Source organism: Sceloporus undulatus, chromosome 5, assembly GCF_019175285.1.
Source record: "Sceloporus undulatus isolate JIND9_A2432 ecotype Alabama chromosome 5, SceUnd_v1.1, whole genome shotgun sequence".
Taxonomy (NCBI): domain Eukaryota; kingdom Metazoa; phylum Chordata; class Lepidosauria; order Squamata; family Phrynosomatidae; genus Sceloporus; species Sceloporus undulatus.
The window spans coordinates 182,285,638-182,304,738 of record NC_056526.1 but is presented as its reverse complement, the minus strand read 5'-3'; the positions used below and the strand labels follow the sequence as shown (position 1 = coordinate 182,304,738).

Below are 19,101 nucleotides of genomic sequence, written 5' to 3'. Positions count from 1 at the left end.
CATGCCAGAGATGGAGGGAGCTTGTTTTGTGCTCTCCTTCTTGGGAGACCTTTCAGCAGAGGTCAGAGGAGCCTCTTTCCAGAGCCCTTGACTTGTGTATATATCACTCAGCCTGGAAGATCTAGGGAGAGGCTTGTCTGCCTGGGGCTGTGGCTTGGGCACCAGTTCCGGGAAGGGAGGGCCAGGGGAAAGTGGCCTGCCTCACCCAGCCATCCTCTCTCCGCCTCCAGAGCCGGAGCCAGAACCAGAGCAAGGAAGACTCAGCCCAACTTTCCCCGCTGCTGCAAGTGGGGCGAATCCGATTGCGCGGCCAAGTCAGCAGGTAAGGCAGGCAGGCAGGCAGCCGCGGGATCCCCCTTTAGATGGCCAGCCACCCAGCCAGCTGGCAAGGATGCTCTGCCCAGAGGTTGCCCATAGCCCCCTTTGGCAGCAGGGAGGGGGGAAACACCCTATAATCCAGGGGTCCCCAGCTTTTTTTGTGGCCCACACCCCTAAAGACATGGTTACATTCATGTCCCCCCCCCTTTTTTTTTTTTAACAAAAGGAATGGCACATCTGTAGAGGATAAAGGTCCACAGCACACTGCAGAAATACTCCAGTTTGAGACCCCTTAAACTGCCCTGGCTCAGTGCTAGGGAATCCTGGGAATTGTAGTCCATTGCGGCACCTGAACTCACTGACAGAGGAGGCTCAACGTCTCCTAAAACTACAGCTCCCAGGATTCCCTAGCATTGAGCCAGGGCAGTTAATAAAAAGTTCTCAAACTGGATGTTTTTTCTGCAGGGTGTTTTGGACTGAAGTCTCCTTTCTCACTGTGGAACCACAAACGGAGCCTCCTGCTGCAAGGGAGCCAAGGGAACCTTTTAACTCCTGTGAATCTGAGTTGGGCCACGAAGCCTGGCATTTATTCAGACAAGATTTGGAAAGAATGGGTCCCAGGTGTCAACAGAAGCATCAAGGCCTTTCTTTGCTTCTGCTTCCATTTCATGATTTTTGTCAAATTGGGGATTCAGATGATTCCTAGATTTTGCTATGACTGACAGAAGAAAGCCAAATCCAGATTTATGCTAATGTCTTTGCTGCACCCCCTGAAATGCCATCTCACGTTGGGAACCCCCCAGTTTGAAACAACTGAGGGTGCGTCTACTCCAGAGAAATAGTGCAGTTTGACACCACTTTCAACACTATTGCTTCATGCTACAGAACCCTGGGATTTGTAGTTTTATGAACTTTCTTGAGTCTCCTCTGCCAAAGAGGGCCAAGGCCTCATTTGTGTGCCTTAAGTTGCTTCCAGCTCATGGCCACCTGAAGGTGAACCTGTCATGGGGCTTTCTGGGCATTGCCATCCTCTGAGGCTGAGAGCCTGTGTCTTGCTCGGGGCCACCCGGTGGGTTTCATGACTGAGTGGGGATTCGAACCCTGTTCTCCAGAGTCATAGTTCAAGAGATCTGAACTCCATTTCAGGGGCTATCAATGGAGCTTCATGTTTACCGAGGAGCCCAAAGATCCTAAGCAAACAAGTGTGAGTGGATGTGGAATGTGAACCAGCACTCAGGGCTATATAGTTTGTTCAGGTATTCTGTTCCTAGATTGTACTTAGCAGCGTAGGCGGTTTCAGCCTCTCGCCTAGATATTGTTTTTTTTTGCTCCATAAATCAAACTGGCAGCCTTATGGATCCCTGAAGTAGGGCCACATTTAAAGAGATGGTTCTGTACCTTTATTGGCATGGCTTTCTTCATGAGGAATATTTCAAGAACTGCTAAGGCCTTTCTTGTGTTTCTCTTTCCATCGCTTCAGGATGGGTGGGGAGACTTTTTTCCCCTTCAAGAACGAAACCTCTGCATTTTAAAACTTGGCTTGCTTGTGCCAAGCAAACACCCATTTTTAGGATCTGAGTCAAGATTCCTTTCCTGTCTTGCATATTTTTGCTCAGACAGTTTCCAGGGAGTTGCATTCTTCAGAGCGAGGTTCTCCTGGGTGGGAGAAGGTAGAATTAGGTATGTATATTTCCCTCTGTTTCTCATCTCCCTGAGCCTTTGGCTGAAACCAGAATGAGAAGTGAATGGCAAACAAAGGCTGCTGAATAACATTTGATGGATCCCTTAAAAGGGGGGAGGTGAACCATGAGGTTAGCTGTTGGGGAAAGACTGCATGATCCATTCTCCACACACAAAGAAGCTGGTGCATGATTAGAAATACTAGTTGGAAGCAAATTGGAATTTGCTGTTGCATCTGAATTCTGGTAACGTAGGGAGCATCTACACTTCCCAAACTTTGGTGCTCCAGATGTTTCAAATTTCAACACCCAGTAGCCCCCAGGAATTTTGGGAGCTGAAGTCCCAAACATCTGGGTGACCAAAGTTTGGGAACCACTGATCTACTTTGTAGAAATGATGCCATTTGATCCCACTTTAAGTGCTGTAGCTCCATCCTATGGAATCTTGGGATTGTCATTTTACAGGGTCTTTAGCCTTCTTCTGCCCAGAGTCCTGGGGCCTCGTGAACCTACAACTGCCAGGATTCTGTTGGATGGAGACATGACAGTTAGAATGGTGCCAAACTGCATTATTTCTACTGGGTGTGTACAGTATTTTAATTTTCAAATCTGGATCTGAAACTACAGTTTGAGAGAGCTTGGGAAAGTTCATAGCAACTCAGTTGTTTGTGAAGTAGGTTCTTGGAACAACTGAATTTATGGATGTTACAATTATTAAATGCACCCAGAGTCTTATTAATGTCTAATTAATTTTTCCAATTTTTTTTTGGCAGAGTTTTGCTGAGAAGAGGAAACTATGGCGGCTTCTGTTTGGGTGAGTGTTGTCATGAAACCTATGCGCAATTGGTATGTAGTAGTGTGCATAATGAAGAAGGCCCTTTATTCATGTTTGTGTGTAAATTTTAACATGCTTGGGTTGACACATCTCCAGGAGATGTATTTGGAGTAAACACTGCAGCATGCCATGTTGAGTGCCAAGTATGTATGCTTACCTGGCATTGGATCTACCTGTAAGTAGGCTTTCCAGTTATCCAGGAATCTTCCTTTACCTGCAGTTCCTGTGCTGCTATTTGCAACCACCAAAATTCTGGTGAACTTTCAAGATTAACGTATGTATTAATGTATTATGTATGTCATCAACTTTCATGAACAAGAGTCCACTTCATCAGAGGTATGATAACTTAAGTTGGCACATGTGCACAACTTAGTGCTAAGTAAGCACATTTAGAGTTCCAGGAATTAAGAAGCTGGAAGCAGTGAATTTAGAGGGAATTTCAATGTAAAAAATATAGAGTGACAGCTACATTAAAGGACGTTGCTGTGTTAGTCTGAAAAACCAGTGTGCAAAGGGATTTTGTAGCATCTTTGAGACTGACTGAAAGGGAGAGGTTGGTAGCATGAACTTTCATAGACGGGAGTCTACTTCTTCAGATGCATCTGAGTTCATACTACGAGCTTCTTTCTTTCAGTTCTCTTTGAAAGTGCTACAAGACCCCTTTGCAGCTACATTAAAGTGTCATGTATGTAAATTGATTCTGTTAACCATTTGCAAAACTGTTAAGATGACAATATAAGTATCCTGGCATTGATAAATTAACTGTTGCAGGATTTAAAACAAACAAACAAACAAAAACATCCTGATCTTGATTCAGGCCTAATGTGATAGGGTTTTGCGTTGGAGTCTCCCCACACTGAGGAATTGGGAGAAGCGACGGGCTAACTTCCTTATACAATCACTTGGGGAGACGTTTCCCCTTCTCTCACACACAGGGGTGGGCTGAGGGTTGTTCAGACTTCTTTTTAGCATGACTATGGTGGGATACAGACCACCGCTTTGGGGCGGCCTGCAGCTGCTCCATTGAAGCACGGATTGGGTCCAGGGCAGCCACAGCCGCTCCTCCCTGGTCCCGAAAAGGGGTGTCCGTAAGCGGCCTGGGACGGCGCAAGGGCATTATGTGCGTGCCGCTCCGTTTGGAGGCAGCGTGTGTGTGATGTAATCATGGCAGCCCCTGTGTGGATGGGAGGCCGCCACGATTACGCCCTCATCACGTGCTAGGGTTAGGCCTCATGTGGGCAGAGCACCCTGAGGCAACCCTAGCACATCACGACGGTGCCCCATAGGGCCTGTCTTATGTGAATACTCTCACTCACGCATTTCGGTTTTGTTGTTCACACTGTTTTTTACATTGGAACCACATCTCTGCGAGTTTGGTTGCTCACACATGTCAGCACTCAAATAAAGATGGAATAGATGGTACAGAACTATTTGAAACATGTTTAAGGCTGCAGAGGTTTATCCTGGGTCTATTCACATCAGTTATTCACACAGCTGACAATGTGAATCTTTTAGGAAAACTCAGGGGAAAAAACAAGATCAATTATCCTGGGGTAAGTGGGGTTTTTGGCAGCCCCACAAAATTTACTCAGGTGCATTTGAAATGTATGTGAACAACAGAGATTCAACCCACAGTCTACCAGGATTATTTTCTCTATCTGAATAACCTCTCAAGAGTTTTCATTATTTGTTCAGCATAGAGATTGCTTTGCCTTCTTTCCAGTTTCTATCCAGTTTGCCACCAGGATCTTTGAAGTAATACCTTACTAGTCTACATTACAAGGCATGGTATTACCTGTGATGCGTTACTTTGTGATGGGTGTGAAATGTTTGAGAGAGTCATTGGGAGAACTTCTCTTTTCAGACTTTAGGCCATCTTCTTCCAGCCTTGGTTGGATTTTTATTTTAAAAAAACCCATACAGTAACTCATGAGAGTTGTAGAAATTGCAGCAAGTAATTGCAACAGTTTTTGGAAGAGCTACTTTTTATGTTCTGGCAGTCCCTTCAGTGCCTTTTATAGGCTATAATCTAAAAATAAGGTCAATGTAAGAAAAACAAAGTGTGTTTCTCTCTCTTTATGATACTGTTTGGTCTCAGCTTCAGAGGAAGGCAGTGGCAAACCCCCTCTGAATAAATCTTTCCACGAAACTCCCATGATAGGTTTGCCTTAGGGTCATCATAAGTTGGAAACAACCTGAAGACAAACAGCAACAAGTGCTATGCATATTTTGTGATGATTTCTTTTTTCCACCTTAAATGTGTTAGTCAGCTTTCGGCCCAGAGTAATGGATGGATTAAAATGTTAGGCAACTGAAGTTTTAAAACAAAACATTAGATGACAGTCCTACTACTCATCCCTCCCTCCCTCCATTCATACACTCATTCATATTTACATAATTTTTTATTGCACTTTCCATGCCTTAACAGGAGTGCTGAAGTTATCTTGCCAATGAGTCACTGCCTATACTACAGGGGATAATGCTATCCACTTTAATTCTGTAGTTGGCTAACTAACATTTTTCTTTCAAAGAGGAGAGAATAAGGTCCTTAAAACAACCTGAATTCAGTTTCAGGGAAGTTGCTGTATTTCCGGGGTGAGTGGGATAACACGCAAAGAGTGATGCAAAAATGCCATCATGTTTTGGTTTAAAGATTAAATATAATTAAGCCTAAGAAGAGGCATTTCATTTTTTAACAATGGGGTGGCTGGGGGTGGAATGAACACCCATATACAAGCTGGGACACATCCAACAATGGTGTCATGCAAAAGTGAGCATGATCATCCAAGAAATACCAGAGGGCCAGATTGAAACTCCAGATTTGGCTCCAGGGGCTGAATTTCTCCACTCCTTCTTTAAAACTAGGAAGAGTGTGTTTTTCTCCTAGGAGATGTCCCTTATGCAATTGGATACACTGTAATAAATGCTTCCTGGTCATCCTAGCTCTCTGTTTAGTAACTACTGACTTGGAAGAAATGCAAGCATTATCTCCCAGAATGATGGGACATCAAGCCCAGAGCTTCCCTGGCTACATCAGTCCATCATTGCCCTCTAGCATCTGATGTAGGGTGCATCTATAATGTAGAAATAATGCAGTTTGACACCATTTTAACTGCCAGGGCTCCATCCTACAGAATCCTGGGATTTATAGTTTTGGGAGGCACCAGCATTCTTTGGCAGAGGAGGCTCAAGACCATGTAAAACTACAAATCCATAGGATGGAGCTACAGCACTTAAAGTGACACCAAACTGCATTATTTCTTCAGTGCGGATGCACCCGTAGTGTTATTCTAGAGCAACAGTTCCCAACCTGTGCTCCAAGGAGCCCTTAGGACTCCACATACACTTCCCAGGTCCTCCGAGGCAACTCCAGGAAAATGAAAGAAATAAAAATGGAATGAAATTAAAGAATAAGAATATATTCTTATATATACTCCTAAACACCATTAACTTGTAAGGCCTAGGGTAGGCTTCTTAGGGGCTCCACCAAAGAAATAAGGGCTCAGCGAGTCAAAAAGGTTAGGAACCCATGTTCTAGAGCAGGGGTAGGCAACCCTGCGTCCCGCGGGCTGGTTGCCAGCCCGGCGCGAGGCCTTGGGGACCGGCCCCCAGCCCGGTTCCTGCCACCGCTTGCCACCGGGGCCTTTGGGGGGGGCAATTGTCGTATAGAAAGCCTCAGCAAACAGTGCCTTTAGTTATTAACATTTTTTAAAAAAAATCACGCCAAAATCTTTTCACGTGTCCTCCATTTTTTAAAAACAAGTTTGTCTCTCTATTTGACATCTTTGTGCCTACATTCTGTCCTGGTTTATTTATAATTTCAATTTTTTTTAAAACAAAAATTTTTTAACTTATTTTATTTTTTGGCCTTCGGCCCCTCCCCCAGTTGTCTGATGGACCCAGCACCCCCGGCTCAAAAAGATTGCCTACCCCTGTTCTAGAGCATTGCCTAGAATTCAAAATGGAGATTTTCAGGCCCAGCTGCCTGCCAAACATGGAAATTCTGGGGCAGAGATCTGCAGTTTTAGGCGTTGCTCTTGCTTTGGTGTTGCATGTGATCCCAGGTTCTGATGTCCAACCTGATCAAGTTATGTTGGTTGTGCAGGCTGTACAAGGAAACAGTCTCTTTAAAGATCCCTATCTCCAGATGAGGGGGAAAAGTGACCAGAAAAATTGTCCAGACCTTCAGAATCCTAGAGGAGGATTTTTGTTGTTGTTGTTTTAAGAAAATATATTTATTTAACATTAATGTAAACACGCATATAGACAAACATATAATTATAACACACACATAACTTAAATAATTACATATACCTACAAACATTACTATCTCTAATTTCAATATTATTCTTTATCTAAATATAAACTATATATTTCAGAAAATGTATTTATTAAATATTAACACAAACACACATCTAGACAAATAAACATATAATCATAACACACACATATCTTAAATACTTGCATATACATACAAACCTTACTATCTCGGTATTGTTCTTTATCTAAATATAAACTATGTTATCTAAATATAAACTATAACACTGTTTGGAATACAGTTGTGGCATGTTGCATTTTTACTTCACATTTGTGTACAATGCATACTATATGAGTTGGCCAGGTGCCGTAAATAAAATTCAAGTGCATACTATGAATCTAAGAGCCTTTAGGCTAGCTTTTAAGGGTATGAAGCTGCTGGGCAGATACTGATTGGTAGTAGGTAGTAATTTGCATTAGGACTTGCAATTCTTGCTGGGTTACTTGCCTTCTTGCTATCTTTTTGACCAGTATGTGACAACATAAGCAGATATCATAAAAAGGCAACTGATCTATAGTGCTTCTCACATGGAATTCTCTCTCTCATACAAACATACAACCCCCAAAACTTCTCCCAGACTAAGGGGAGATTATCACATCAGGGCCAATTCAGCAATAATCATGGTAATGAAAGCGAACGCAACAGTAGCATTATAGTGCTTGGTGTTTTTGCACAGTCATGCAATTGCATGATAATTGCAACATAAATACCAAATAATATTGTGATTGGATTCTGCACACATCCATGAATGAATCATTAATACACCAAAATTTATTGTTTCACACATGTGCCGTTTTGGCCCTAGGGCGCATGTCTACAAATCATGTTTCCATCTCGCAGGGAATACAATAAAATACAATACAATTTAAAATACAATAGAATTTATTACTTCACCACATTATTTTAATCCAGTGTAAACAAAATCATGCCCCATATCTCAAAATTAGACTGAAATGCACTGCAAAACCAATCCTGGCAATGAGAATGGGTTGCCTCCATTGAAATGCAGTCTGCGTAAATGTGCCTGGTTGCTTCCCCAGTAGCGTGAATGAAGCGCGATTTACTTTCACACCCTCACAGTCGCATTTCATTCGCGCTATTGAGAGGCCATGCACAGGACTTCCTCATAAATGGTTTGTTGCTCCCCTAAGTAAGAATGTTGCCCCCCTTGTGAGATTTTTCCTCAGTCCTCAAATTTCTTGCATTGCAATTACATAAAATCTCCATTCAGCATTTAGAAATACTGAACAGCTTAGGCAAAGAAAGGGGGCATCTAAAGTTACAAAGGGAATGTAAACACAAGAAATATTTGCTGTGTTCAAGTGTGAATGATTTTTTAGTGTCTCTGCAAGGCTAGAAATTTTGAGATTGAAGGAAAATTATATTTTAGGGAGGCATAATTCTTGTTGGGGGGCAATGCCTTCATTCTCTCCTACATCTCTGAGTAGCCTCTCTGCCTGGAGTTCCCAGCATTTGAAAAGCAAAACGGCTGAGGCAGTTTACTCCGCTGAGGAAACAGGAAGCAGATGGGTGGAAAACTGTAGCTCATGTCTTCATTGAGCAAACAGCCTTTTGAAGCCAGCAAATACTGGAGGTTTGTTTGTGGAAGGCCCAGTCACACCCTTATGGTAAACCTCTGATTCACTGGCTAGCTGGCTTCAAATGCATTTCTGAACTGTTATGACAGAAAGTCGATTCTAGTCTTCGTACTAGTATGTGTGTCTTTAACTTTTACTAAAATTACCATTGACAAACGCATACCTTCCAGCTGTCACAGTGGGACAGGAACAGTCTCAAATAAATCCTCCATCAACCCAGTTTTTCTACTGCTTTTTTAAAATGTCCCAGCTTATTTTTCCTCTTCCCACTTTCTCCCTTTGTGCTTAACCTACTACTTTTGTTGCAAACTGAGCGCAAAGGGTAAAAGTAGTTTATACTCAGCAGAGGAGAGAGGAAAAGAGGGGTCTGAATCCTGCCCTTCCCAGTGGATTGAGGTAAAAGCAAACTGCTGCACTATCTCCTACCTTGTATGTTTTTCTCAATAACCATGTTCTGATGTTTGGCCACCAGTAACTTGATTTTCATCTGTAAAATTTTGGAAGGTATACAAATGCAATACAAGGATAATCAACAAAAACACACCATTACATTTGCAGTGAAGGAGTATAGTGCCCCCTTGTTATCCGCTGGGGTTTGGTTCTAGTGAATAAAATATGGTTCTAGTCAATAAAAAAATCCGTAGATAAGGAGGGCTGACTGTATATCCTCTGTTGAAGGGTATGGCAAAAGGAAACAGTAAAAGTTCAATTTTAATGATGTGTTGTAACTGATTGGGAGTTTGTCTTGGTATGTGAGCATATTTTATTTTAGCATTTTATAGTGTTGTGTTTTATTGTTGATTTATAATTATATATGTTTGATGTTCCACAGGGCCATATAAATAAACATTATTGTTAAATGCATTACTTCAAATGTGACCATGAAAAGCAAAGGGACAGTGCTAACGTTCTTAACAATGCACAGTGCTGCACCAAACATGTATGGAGCTAGGGACAATCCTAGGAATGTGCAAGCTGTGTGTATCTTTTGTTATTGCCAACAGTGGTTGCATTTGGGCATGCTCAGAACTCACAATTTCAGGTTGTGGGTTGTGGGATATTCAAGCCAATCCCTTTTGTCTTTTAAAGATACTATCAACATTCCTGAAAGGCTGACATCATACAAGCTCCCTCTTTTTCTTTTTCTCCACACTCAAATGAACTTTCCTCTCCCTCTTTAAGAGGAGGAAAAGACAAGGAGGCAAATTTATATTGGCAGGTTTATTTTACGATATTAATAAACTGACACTTTTGTGATCATCTCATAATTGGCAAAGTGGATTATGCTCTTCTATTTGTCTAATCATTGCTAACAGCTTGCTCAGAGAGTCCATCTTTATTTGCTGTCCCAGATCCTTTCAACTGGAGATGCTGGAGAGTGAACCCCTGAGACCTTTGACATGTACAAAGCATGTGCTCCGCTTCTGAGTTATAGACCCAAGCCCCAATCCTGTTAATGTTGTACTCAGTGGGCTTCTTAAACTCAACCAAAAGTGAATTTCCTGAATAATGTGACATTGACTTTACATCATTCATGTTCTTTCTCTCTTTCCCCTCTTTGCTTTTTTAGGTTGGCAATAGAGGGACAATACGGGATTACCCTGGTTTTAATGCATCAAGAGATGCCGAGGCAGTTCGGAAAGCAATCAGGGGAATAGGTAAATATTTTCCATTGCCTTTCCTGGTTCAGCAAGGATGATAGGGCAGAGGAGCTGTTTATGAGCTCTTATTCTCAAAGGATTATTGTGCAAACATGAATTTCTACCTCTGGGCCTTTACTTTGGCACAGAGCTTGCTCTATCTTTAGTTACAGTTAAATGGCTGCAGCCTCTGGCATTTTCTCGGGTGTCATGAAATGACAGCATAAATGGCTTGTTATTTAATTTTAACTACAAGGGATGGGGACAGATGCTTGTAGCATTTTTGTTTAGAGTCAAAATAACTTAGCCTTGGGTATTGTGTACCTGGAGCTAGGACCTTACCTAAGGCAGCAAACTATTGAGCCTGCCCTGCTTTGGCTTCCCAGTGTTTCACCAACCCCCATGGTTTGGATAACAACATGATAATGTCTGAAGCAATTCTTCTCAGTTTTCCATGTATGTTAGAGGTTGTAAGGGGCAAAAAGACTTCCTGGCACTCAGAATTTGGCCTGTGTTATAACTTTTAAAAATGAGTGACACTCTCAGCACCCTGAATGGAGACACAGGGTGAGACTCACTTATCCAAAATGCTTGGGACCAAAAGTGTTTTGTATTTTGGAATATTTGCATATGCATAATGAGATATCTTGGAGATAGGACGCAAATCTAAACATGAAATTCATTTATGTTACATTTTCACCTTGTACACATAGCCTGAAGATAATTTTATATATAATAATTTTGGTGATGGTTGTAAAAGTGTTTTTTGTCATGCTGGAACAATCCGTTTGACAAAAGGCATGCTTTTACTATCATCTCCCTTGGGAAGAGACCTGAAGTGCTATGGCGTCATATGGTGAGGCACGCGAGAAAGCCACTACTTTTTACTTTCCATTTCAGCCTTCTCTTCTCATACAGTAAGGCTTCATGTTTTGGGGTCTCTCTCTAGGTTGTTTAAAACCTAGGAGAGGCCTTTGGTTTTCCAAGCAGAAAGTAAACAGAAATTCAGCTCAGCTTTTCTATTCAAGATCTGATTTACATCCTGGTTGCCAGGGGAAGGAAACGTGACACCCAAGGGGCAGGATAATAATAATAGCTAATAATACCAATAACAATATATTAAATTGAGAATTCTTTGGATTTTTAAAAAAGTGCTGGGGGGCCTTGGGTTCCTTCAAAATGCCTGTGAGGGGCTACATGTGGCTGACAGGCCTCACTTTCTCCATGCCTGTATTAAAGAATGTGAGAAAATAAGAGGAAATGAGTGTATGTGGGCAGGGGACAGAAAAATGTATGAGTGTGTGAGAGAGCATTGAATGGGTCTGTGTGATTAAAAGAATAGCTCTGCCACCCCCATTTTTGCCTAACTAGACAGTGGAGATGCTCTGATGGCATTCTAGCTTGGGGGAGGTGTAAAAGTTGTCACTAGAGCATGGAAGTTTTTGTTGGGAAGTTCAGCCACTTTTTCTTTGACAACATAAGTGTGTGGTGTGCATGCAAATTTTTTTGTTTTGTTTTGTTTTTAGGCACGGACGAAAAAACCCTGATCGACATCATTACTGGGAGATCAAATGCTCAGCGACAACTGATTGCCAGGGAATACAAGGCAGCTGCAGGAAAGGTAAAGTTTGGTAAACAGTGTACAATGCTGAAAGGGTTCATTAATGCAGAGTGGCCATTATGGGCATATACTTCCAGATCCCCACCGTAAAGTGAATATCACTTTAAAGTGAATCACAGCACTTTTTTTCACTTGTCAGTGAATATGAATGCCTAAAAACTTATTTATGCTTCCACTGATTAAGGACCTTTCCACACAGGGCACAGAAGTAGGGTCAGTTCGCATTGGTCGATTTGTATTCGCGTCATATCGCATCGTTCATTCACACCTGGGCAGCCTTCCGAATTGAGGTTTTGCGAATCGGCCAATGCGTATTCAGGCAAAGTGAGGCAAGTGCAGATTGGATAACCACACCAGCCCAATATAATGTGTATTGGCCGATGCGCATCGGCAGCTTTGCGCATGCTCTGTGGGGCTCTGAATGGGGGCAACATTTTTAACTTCCGAGGTGAAGAATGAGGTCACTGTTTAGCACATAATATCGTGAGAATTGCTGCCTTTAGCAACTTACGAAAGGGGTATGCACCACGTGTGTGTGTGTGTGTGTGTGTGTGTGTGTATTCACATATATATATATATATACACACACACACACACACACACACACACACACAGATATACACACATATACACATAGTGGTACTGCCAAAAGTGTGAAGCCATATTTATATGTGTACACACACAGCTGTCTCTCTGTGTGTGTATATATATACATATACATACATATACATATATACACACATATACATACACACATATACATATACATATATATATATATACACACACACACACACAAACAAACTGTGGAGCAGCCGAAAGTGTAATGCTGCATGTATATGCTTACACACACATCTGTGTGTGTGTGTGTGTGTATACGTACATATACATATATACACACATATACATATACATACACATACACACACACACACACACACAAACTGTAGAGCAGCCGAAAGTGTAATGCTGCATGTATATGCTTACATACATATGTGTGTGTGTGTGTGTGTGTGTGTACACACAAACTGTGGAGCAGCCGAAAGTGTAATGCTGCATGTATATGCTTACACACACATCTTTGTGTGCGTGTGTAAATATATATATATACATACATATACATATATACTCACATATACATATTCATGTGTGTGTATGTATATATATATACATACACACACACACACACACACAAACTGTGGAGCGGCTGAAAGTGTAATGCTGCATGTATATGCTTACACACACATCTTTGTGTGTGTGTGTGTGTATATATATATATATACACATACATACAGTGGTACCCCGGGATACGAATTACCCAGCTTACGAATTTTTCGGGATACGAAAAAATCCCATAGGGATTTATTGTTTCGGCTTACGAAGGTTTTTTCGGGTTACGAAAAAACCCCGGCGCTGTTTTAAATGGAGCCGCGGCAGAGCCGCGGCTTTTTTTCCATTAGCGCCTATGGCAATTCGGGTTACGAAGGTTTTTCGGGTTACGAAATTAGCCGCGGAACGAATTAATTTCGTACCCCGAGGGAGCACTGTAGTTCCCCCTGCTTACGTATATCTGCATATACGCACCCCCCCCCCCAACACAAAAGGTTTTCGCTTTATCTCATTCAGTGGAAAAATCGCTCCCCAGCCCCAGCAGTTGTCCTGAAAGGGGAAAGGGCCAACGGAAGGAGATGGGGGAAATTCCAGCGCAGCATCATGGGAAATTTGTAACCCGGTGGTCTTCAGGAGAACCAGCGGATTGGATGTACACACCAGCCAAAGCAGCAGTGGTTTCGCACTGGCCATCAATACAGATCCCGCCGATCCACTAATTTTGCGTACTTGCAAAACGGAGGAGCCGGCTGCCTTCAGTTCGGAACCCAGTCATGAATACGCATTGGCCAAAGTGTATTCACGTTATATCGCATTGGTCAATACGTATTCTGAGCTCACAGGTGTGGAACACCAATGCAATATAATGCGAATACACATCGACCAATGTGAACTGACCCTACTTCTGTGTCCTAAGAGCACTATAGTGCTAGACCTAAAGACAGATGCAAATGCTGTTGTTATTTTTTTCATCTGTGCCTAGAAGCAAAATAATATATAAAATTCTGTAAATAATAATAAATAATAATAGATAGCCAGAATATGATACACAAAGTGCATATATGCTGTAAACAAATTGACCGTGGATAAGAAGATGGCATTATACTGTATAATTGAAAAGTTGCATTGATATTTATGCTATATTGCCATATTATCAAAGAGCTCTAAAGCAAAGCGCCTTATGCCTATATCTGGAATTCTGGTTCTTAGAGCTTAGCACTGAGTCTCAAGGCCTAGACTTTATCCGCCAGTTCTAGGCTTCACCTCAAGAGCTAGTTTTCTTAGTGTACGGAGTTTTTGAACAGAGGTCTGTTCAGTCATATGAACCCCTCCACACACCTGGAGCATGACCTGGTACATCTCCTGGTATCTTGGAAGTAAAACCAAAATGAAAGGAGAAATGATCTAGGAAGTTATTAAAATAATAAAGGCCAGGAAATGGCAAGAACTTGTACTGAGTTTTTGATAGTGAGAAGTATTCACAGCTCCCTTTCTCTTCTCTTTTTTAATAAAGGAACTCAAAGATGCTTTGAAGGGTGATCTGTCAGGAAATCTAGAGCGTGTTATGGTCGCTCTTGTAACACCTCCAGCATTGTTTGATGCTAAGCAACTAAAGAAATCCATGAAAGTAAGTCTGCCACGATGGTGTCTCTTCTTCGGTCCTTTACTTGTCTTCATATTTAGCGTGCTGTACTTCTCTGATGCTATTTTGAGGAACTGAAGGTTGTCACATTATATTGGGATAATTCTTCTCTTAAATGCAGTTATCCCAATATGGACATTTTTGGCTGGGATCCAAAACAACAATGCAAAAACAAAAAAGGGGGCCATACATGCACATAACATATGTAACCAGACGTACAGCTGTGCTTTTGCTTGCTATTTTCTTTGCAACAGTTACCATGTACTGAAGAGGCAACCCATAAACTGAACAGCTGCTAGCCTCTTCAGCAGCTGTAACTGTTGTAAAGGAGCCACAAGCTATTTTCTCAGTTTGATGACATCTGGTATATATACTGGTAGGTCTTTTTTTGGTTCTCAGTTGTAGTATACATAGAGCTGTTCTGATGCATATATAGTGTTCTATCCATGCAGAAACCATTGCATTCATGTCAGTGATGTGGAATGCTCCACTTGTACTATAAAGATTTCTCTTTATGGCTTTCAGTGTTTAAACCCCTTTCACAAATGTTGACTCAATTTTAAAATCCATGCTTTTAACCTGCAGTTAATACCTGCAGTGAAGATAGTAAGCAAACAATTGATCAGTGCTTCCTAGATCCTAGTTTATTCCATTAACCAATAGTTTTTCTGATGCCTAAATTAATGCTAGTGAACACTGCCCATTTATTGTTATGTCACAGTGGTTTCAATGAAAAAGTTACATGCTTGCGTAACTCTGTCATGTTGAAATCAAGTAAAAATGTAAGTTTAAAAAAATCAGTTGGAATGTCTTTGGACTTGCTTTTTTCTTCTTTAGAGTGATTTTTCTAATTTTTGTTTTTAAAAATTGACATTTATGAATTCAGATTTTATTTGCTTTTAGAATTCTGGTGTACAGGTTGAACCTCCCTCATCCACAATGCTTGGAAATGTCTTGGATTTGGGATTTTTTGGATTCTGGAATATTTGTATATACATAGTGAGATATCTTGGAGATAGGACCCAAGTCTAAACATGAAATTCATGTATGTTTTATGTACACCTTATACAGACAGGCTGAAGGATGCAGCCCCTGTACTTTATTTTTAATTATTCTCTGCATGAAACAAAGCCTGTGTACATTGAACCATCAGAAAGCAAAAGTGTAACAATCTCAGCCATCCATGTGGACAATTTGTATTTTGGAATATTTTGGATTTTGGAATACTGGATAATGGAAACTCAACCTGTACCAGTGTTGCAGTTTATTCTATAGGTTTCTAACTGTTACCTCTCTCCCAAAAGAATCGCTGTGATAAAACCTACTGTAGAAAATTCCTCATAGTGTACTGTAGTGGTTAAAGCAGAAGTGATAAACTTCCCGAGATCCAGGGCCTGCATCCATTCTGCTGGGATCCTGAAGAGCTGCACTTCACCCTCTGAGCCCCTATTTTCTTCCTCCCACATGCCAAATTTCCCCTCACTTGGCCTTGTAGTTGACCAAAGTATGCCATTCAAATTTGCAAGTGTCTGTTTTTTTGGAAAAACACTTCTGCCAAATTTAAACCACATTGCATGGGTTAAGAATGGTGCCAAATGCTAATCATGCAACCTGGGATCATAGCTGATCATTTAGGGACTACAGTTGCCCCTACTAACTTGCAGATCTCTGATCCGCACCCTCGATTACCCGCAGAGGGGTGACATCCGCTGTCTCCAATGATTCGCACAACCAAGGGCATGCCTCATTCAAGCCTATGAGGCTTGAATATGCGCAAGCCAACTGTATTTTTTTCCTATACAGAGGAGGCCACATTTTGACCATCCCTGGATTACAGCATTGGACTTGGAAGAGCCACATTCATTCATGGAATTTGCTTGGTCATACTTTTGGCCATGTGGTCTGTCTCAGCCTGACCTATCTCATAGGATGGTGGTTGTGATAATGAAAGGGGAGAAGAGAGCCATGTACCAAATGAAAATGAGAGCTTGAACCTTGAATGCATGGGAGGAGAAGTGAAATAGAAATGTGACTGATAAATAATTGACTCTATCCCAACCCTGCAGGGTCCTGGAACTGCTGAACATGCCTTGATTGAAATCCTTGCCTCAAGGACCAGCAAGCAAATGAAAGAAGTAGCCCAGGCTTACTATACAGGTAACAGCAGTTTTGAATGGATGAGTATTAGGCTTAGGCCCAGACTTTCTGGCAGATCTTCTGAGAGAAGGGCCTCTCAGTGTCTGAGAAGGGTCTCATCGCCCAGAAGGATCACCTGTATCTTAGGGTCCAGGAAAATTCACATGTGCGAGGTGAGGCTTCCTGGACTCTGAGATCCAGGTGATCCTCCTGGGTGATGGGACCCTTCTCAAACCCTGAAAGGCCCTTCTCTCAGTCCTACCATTTTAATGGGTATGGTTGGTGGAAACACAAGAGATGGCCTTCTCAGTGACTGGCCCTGCATTGTGGAGCTCCCTCTCTAGAGAGGCTAGAATGACCTCTTCCTTTCTGTCAGCAGGCTAAGACTTTGTTTGATTGAGACAGGGCTTTAGAATTGAAGGCTGTTAAGGAAAGGGCTTTGAGAGCTGAATGGTTTTTAATTGATTTTAAAAATCTTTTAAAGTGTATATTTTTAATATGATTCACAGTTTAATTTGGTTTTAATATTGACTTTTTGTACGTTTTTAATTGTAATCTTTTTTACATGCAAAGCACCTTGAGCCAAGTCTTGGGGGAAAGGCAGGGTATAAATAAAGATTAATAATAATAATAATAATAATAATAATAATAATAATAATAATAATAATATAGTTGCCATATCCATAGGAATAGAAAAATTACTAACTAAAGAGGTTTCTTTTGTAATGTGTGGGATCTATTTTTCTGAATGCCCCAGGAAGGGCATTCTTCATCTGGAGTAAAGAAGGAAACAGGATGATTTAAGACAGTGGGGAATCATGCAGCCCTCCAGATCCCATTGGGCTCTGAATGCCAGAAGACCATGTAGACATTGGTAAGGAATGCTGGGAGTTGCAGTCCAGCAACATGGAAGACCGCATGATTCTCATCCTTTATTTGAGGGAAGCTAGTCCAATGGACTTAAATACAGTCCCCTTCAAAGGGATAAGTGGTGGCTTCTATGCTGGTGTGGTGAAGAAACCTCTTCAGCTTTTAGTCCAAATTTTAAAGGGGCTATCCAAGTTGCTGAACCTATCTTGTGGATAGAATTTGGACTGAAACCTGAAGCAGATTCACCCAGGCACCATTACTCACTCTCCCAGCTTCAGTAATGTAAAAATAAAATTCTCCTGAATTTTGAATTGGGGAGCTGGAATAATCTTGTGCTTCACCTCAGTCCCCAACATACATTTAGCTGGCCCTTTAGAAGCAGATATTTTAGCTACCAATGTGATAATTCTGCTTTTATGCAATATGTACACAACAGGGTTGTTAATTGGGTTAGAATTGTTGGAGGTAGTGTCTAAGAAACTGTCCGAAAATCTCTATCCAATTCTGAGCATCACAGTTTAGGAAGGATTGTTGTCAAATAGGAAGATGTTCAAAAGAAGATTACCAAGATGGGTCTGGATGCCAAGCCCTAACAAGAATGGTTGAGAGAGTTTAGTCTGGAGAAGAGAAGAAGTGATATTATAACTACCTTTAACTATCTGGAGGGCTATCACAGGGAAGATGGAGCAAGCTTGTTTATTGTTTGTTTTGTGTTTGTGGGGTGGTTTCTTGGCTGCTCCAGAGGGTGGGACTTGAGGCAATGCATTCAAACTACAAGAAAGGAGTTTCTTTTAGGAAGAACGTCCTGATGGTTGATAAGAGCAGTTTGACAGTGAAATCGACTACCTTGGAAGTTATGGACCTTCCTGGATTCATTGGAAGTTTTTTTTTAAAAAACAAACAAAACAAAGGTTACATAGCCACCTGTTAGAAGTGTTTGAGAGGTGAATGCCTCCACTGGCAAAGGGTTGGACTGGATGACCTTTGGTATATCTAACACATCTGTGATTCTATATGAAGCTGCCTTTTTAAATGGAGTGAGACATGGGTCGGTTTAGCCCAGTAGCTCTAGTATGACTGACAGAGGCTCTCTAAACTTCTGCCTCTGGTGAGTTTTTTCAAATGGAGATGTCAGGAATTGAATGTGGGACTTTCTGTAAACTTTGTTGTTGTTGTTTGCCTTCAAATCCTTTCTGACTTATGGTGGCCCTAAGACGAACTTATCATGAGGTTTTCTTGGCAAGTGTTACTCAGAGTTTGCCAGTGCCATCCTCTGAGGCTGAGAGAACATGACTTGTCCAAGGTCACCCATTCGGTTTCCATGGCCGAGGTAG

General features: G+C 41.6%; 1 protein-coding gene across 2 annotated transcripts in view; it reads left to right on the top strand.

The window, feature by feature from the left end:
* The first annotated feature begins 184 nt into the window (after positions 1 to 184).
* The window catches only part of ANXA3 (annexin A3), a 31,157-nt gene continuing 12,240 nt past the window's right edge, over positions 185 to 19,101 (top strand). Inside the window, exons 1-6 of one of the 2 annotated variants that reach the window (XM_042466437.1) lie at positions 185 to 322; positions 2,771 to 2,811; positions 10,319 to 10,406; positions 11,915 to 12,009; positions 14,633 to 14,746; positions 16,828 to 16,918. In XM_042466437.1, the coding sequence (XP_042322371.1) occupies positions 2,794 to 2,811; positions 10,319 to 10,406; positions 11,915 to 12,009; positions 14,633 to 14,746; positions 16,828 to 16,918 (406 nt within the window). In that variant the 5' untranslated portion in view covers positions 185 to 322; positions 2,771 to 2,793. Of the gene's footprint in view, positions 323 to 1,905; positions 1,999 to 2,770; positions 2,812 to 10,318; positions 10,407 to 11,914; positions 12,010 to 14,632; positions 14,747 to 16,827; positions 16,919 to 19,101 lie in introns of those variants that run through there. The other variant, XM_042466439.1, reaches the window with a different exon arrangement.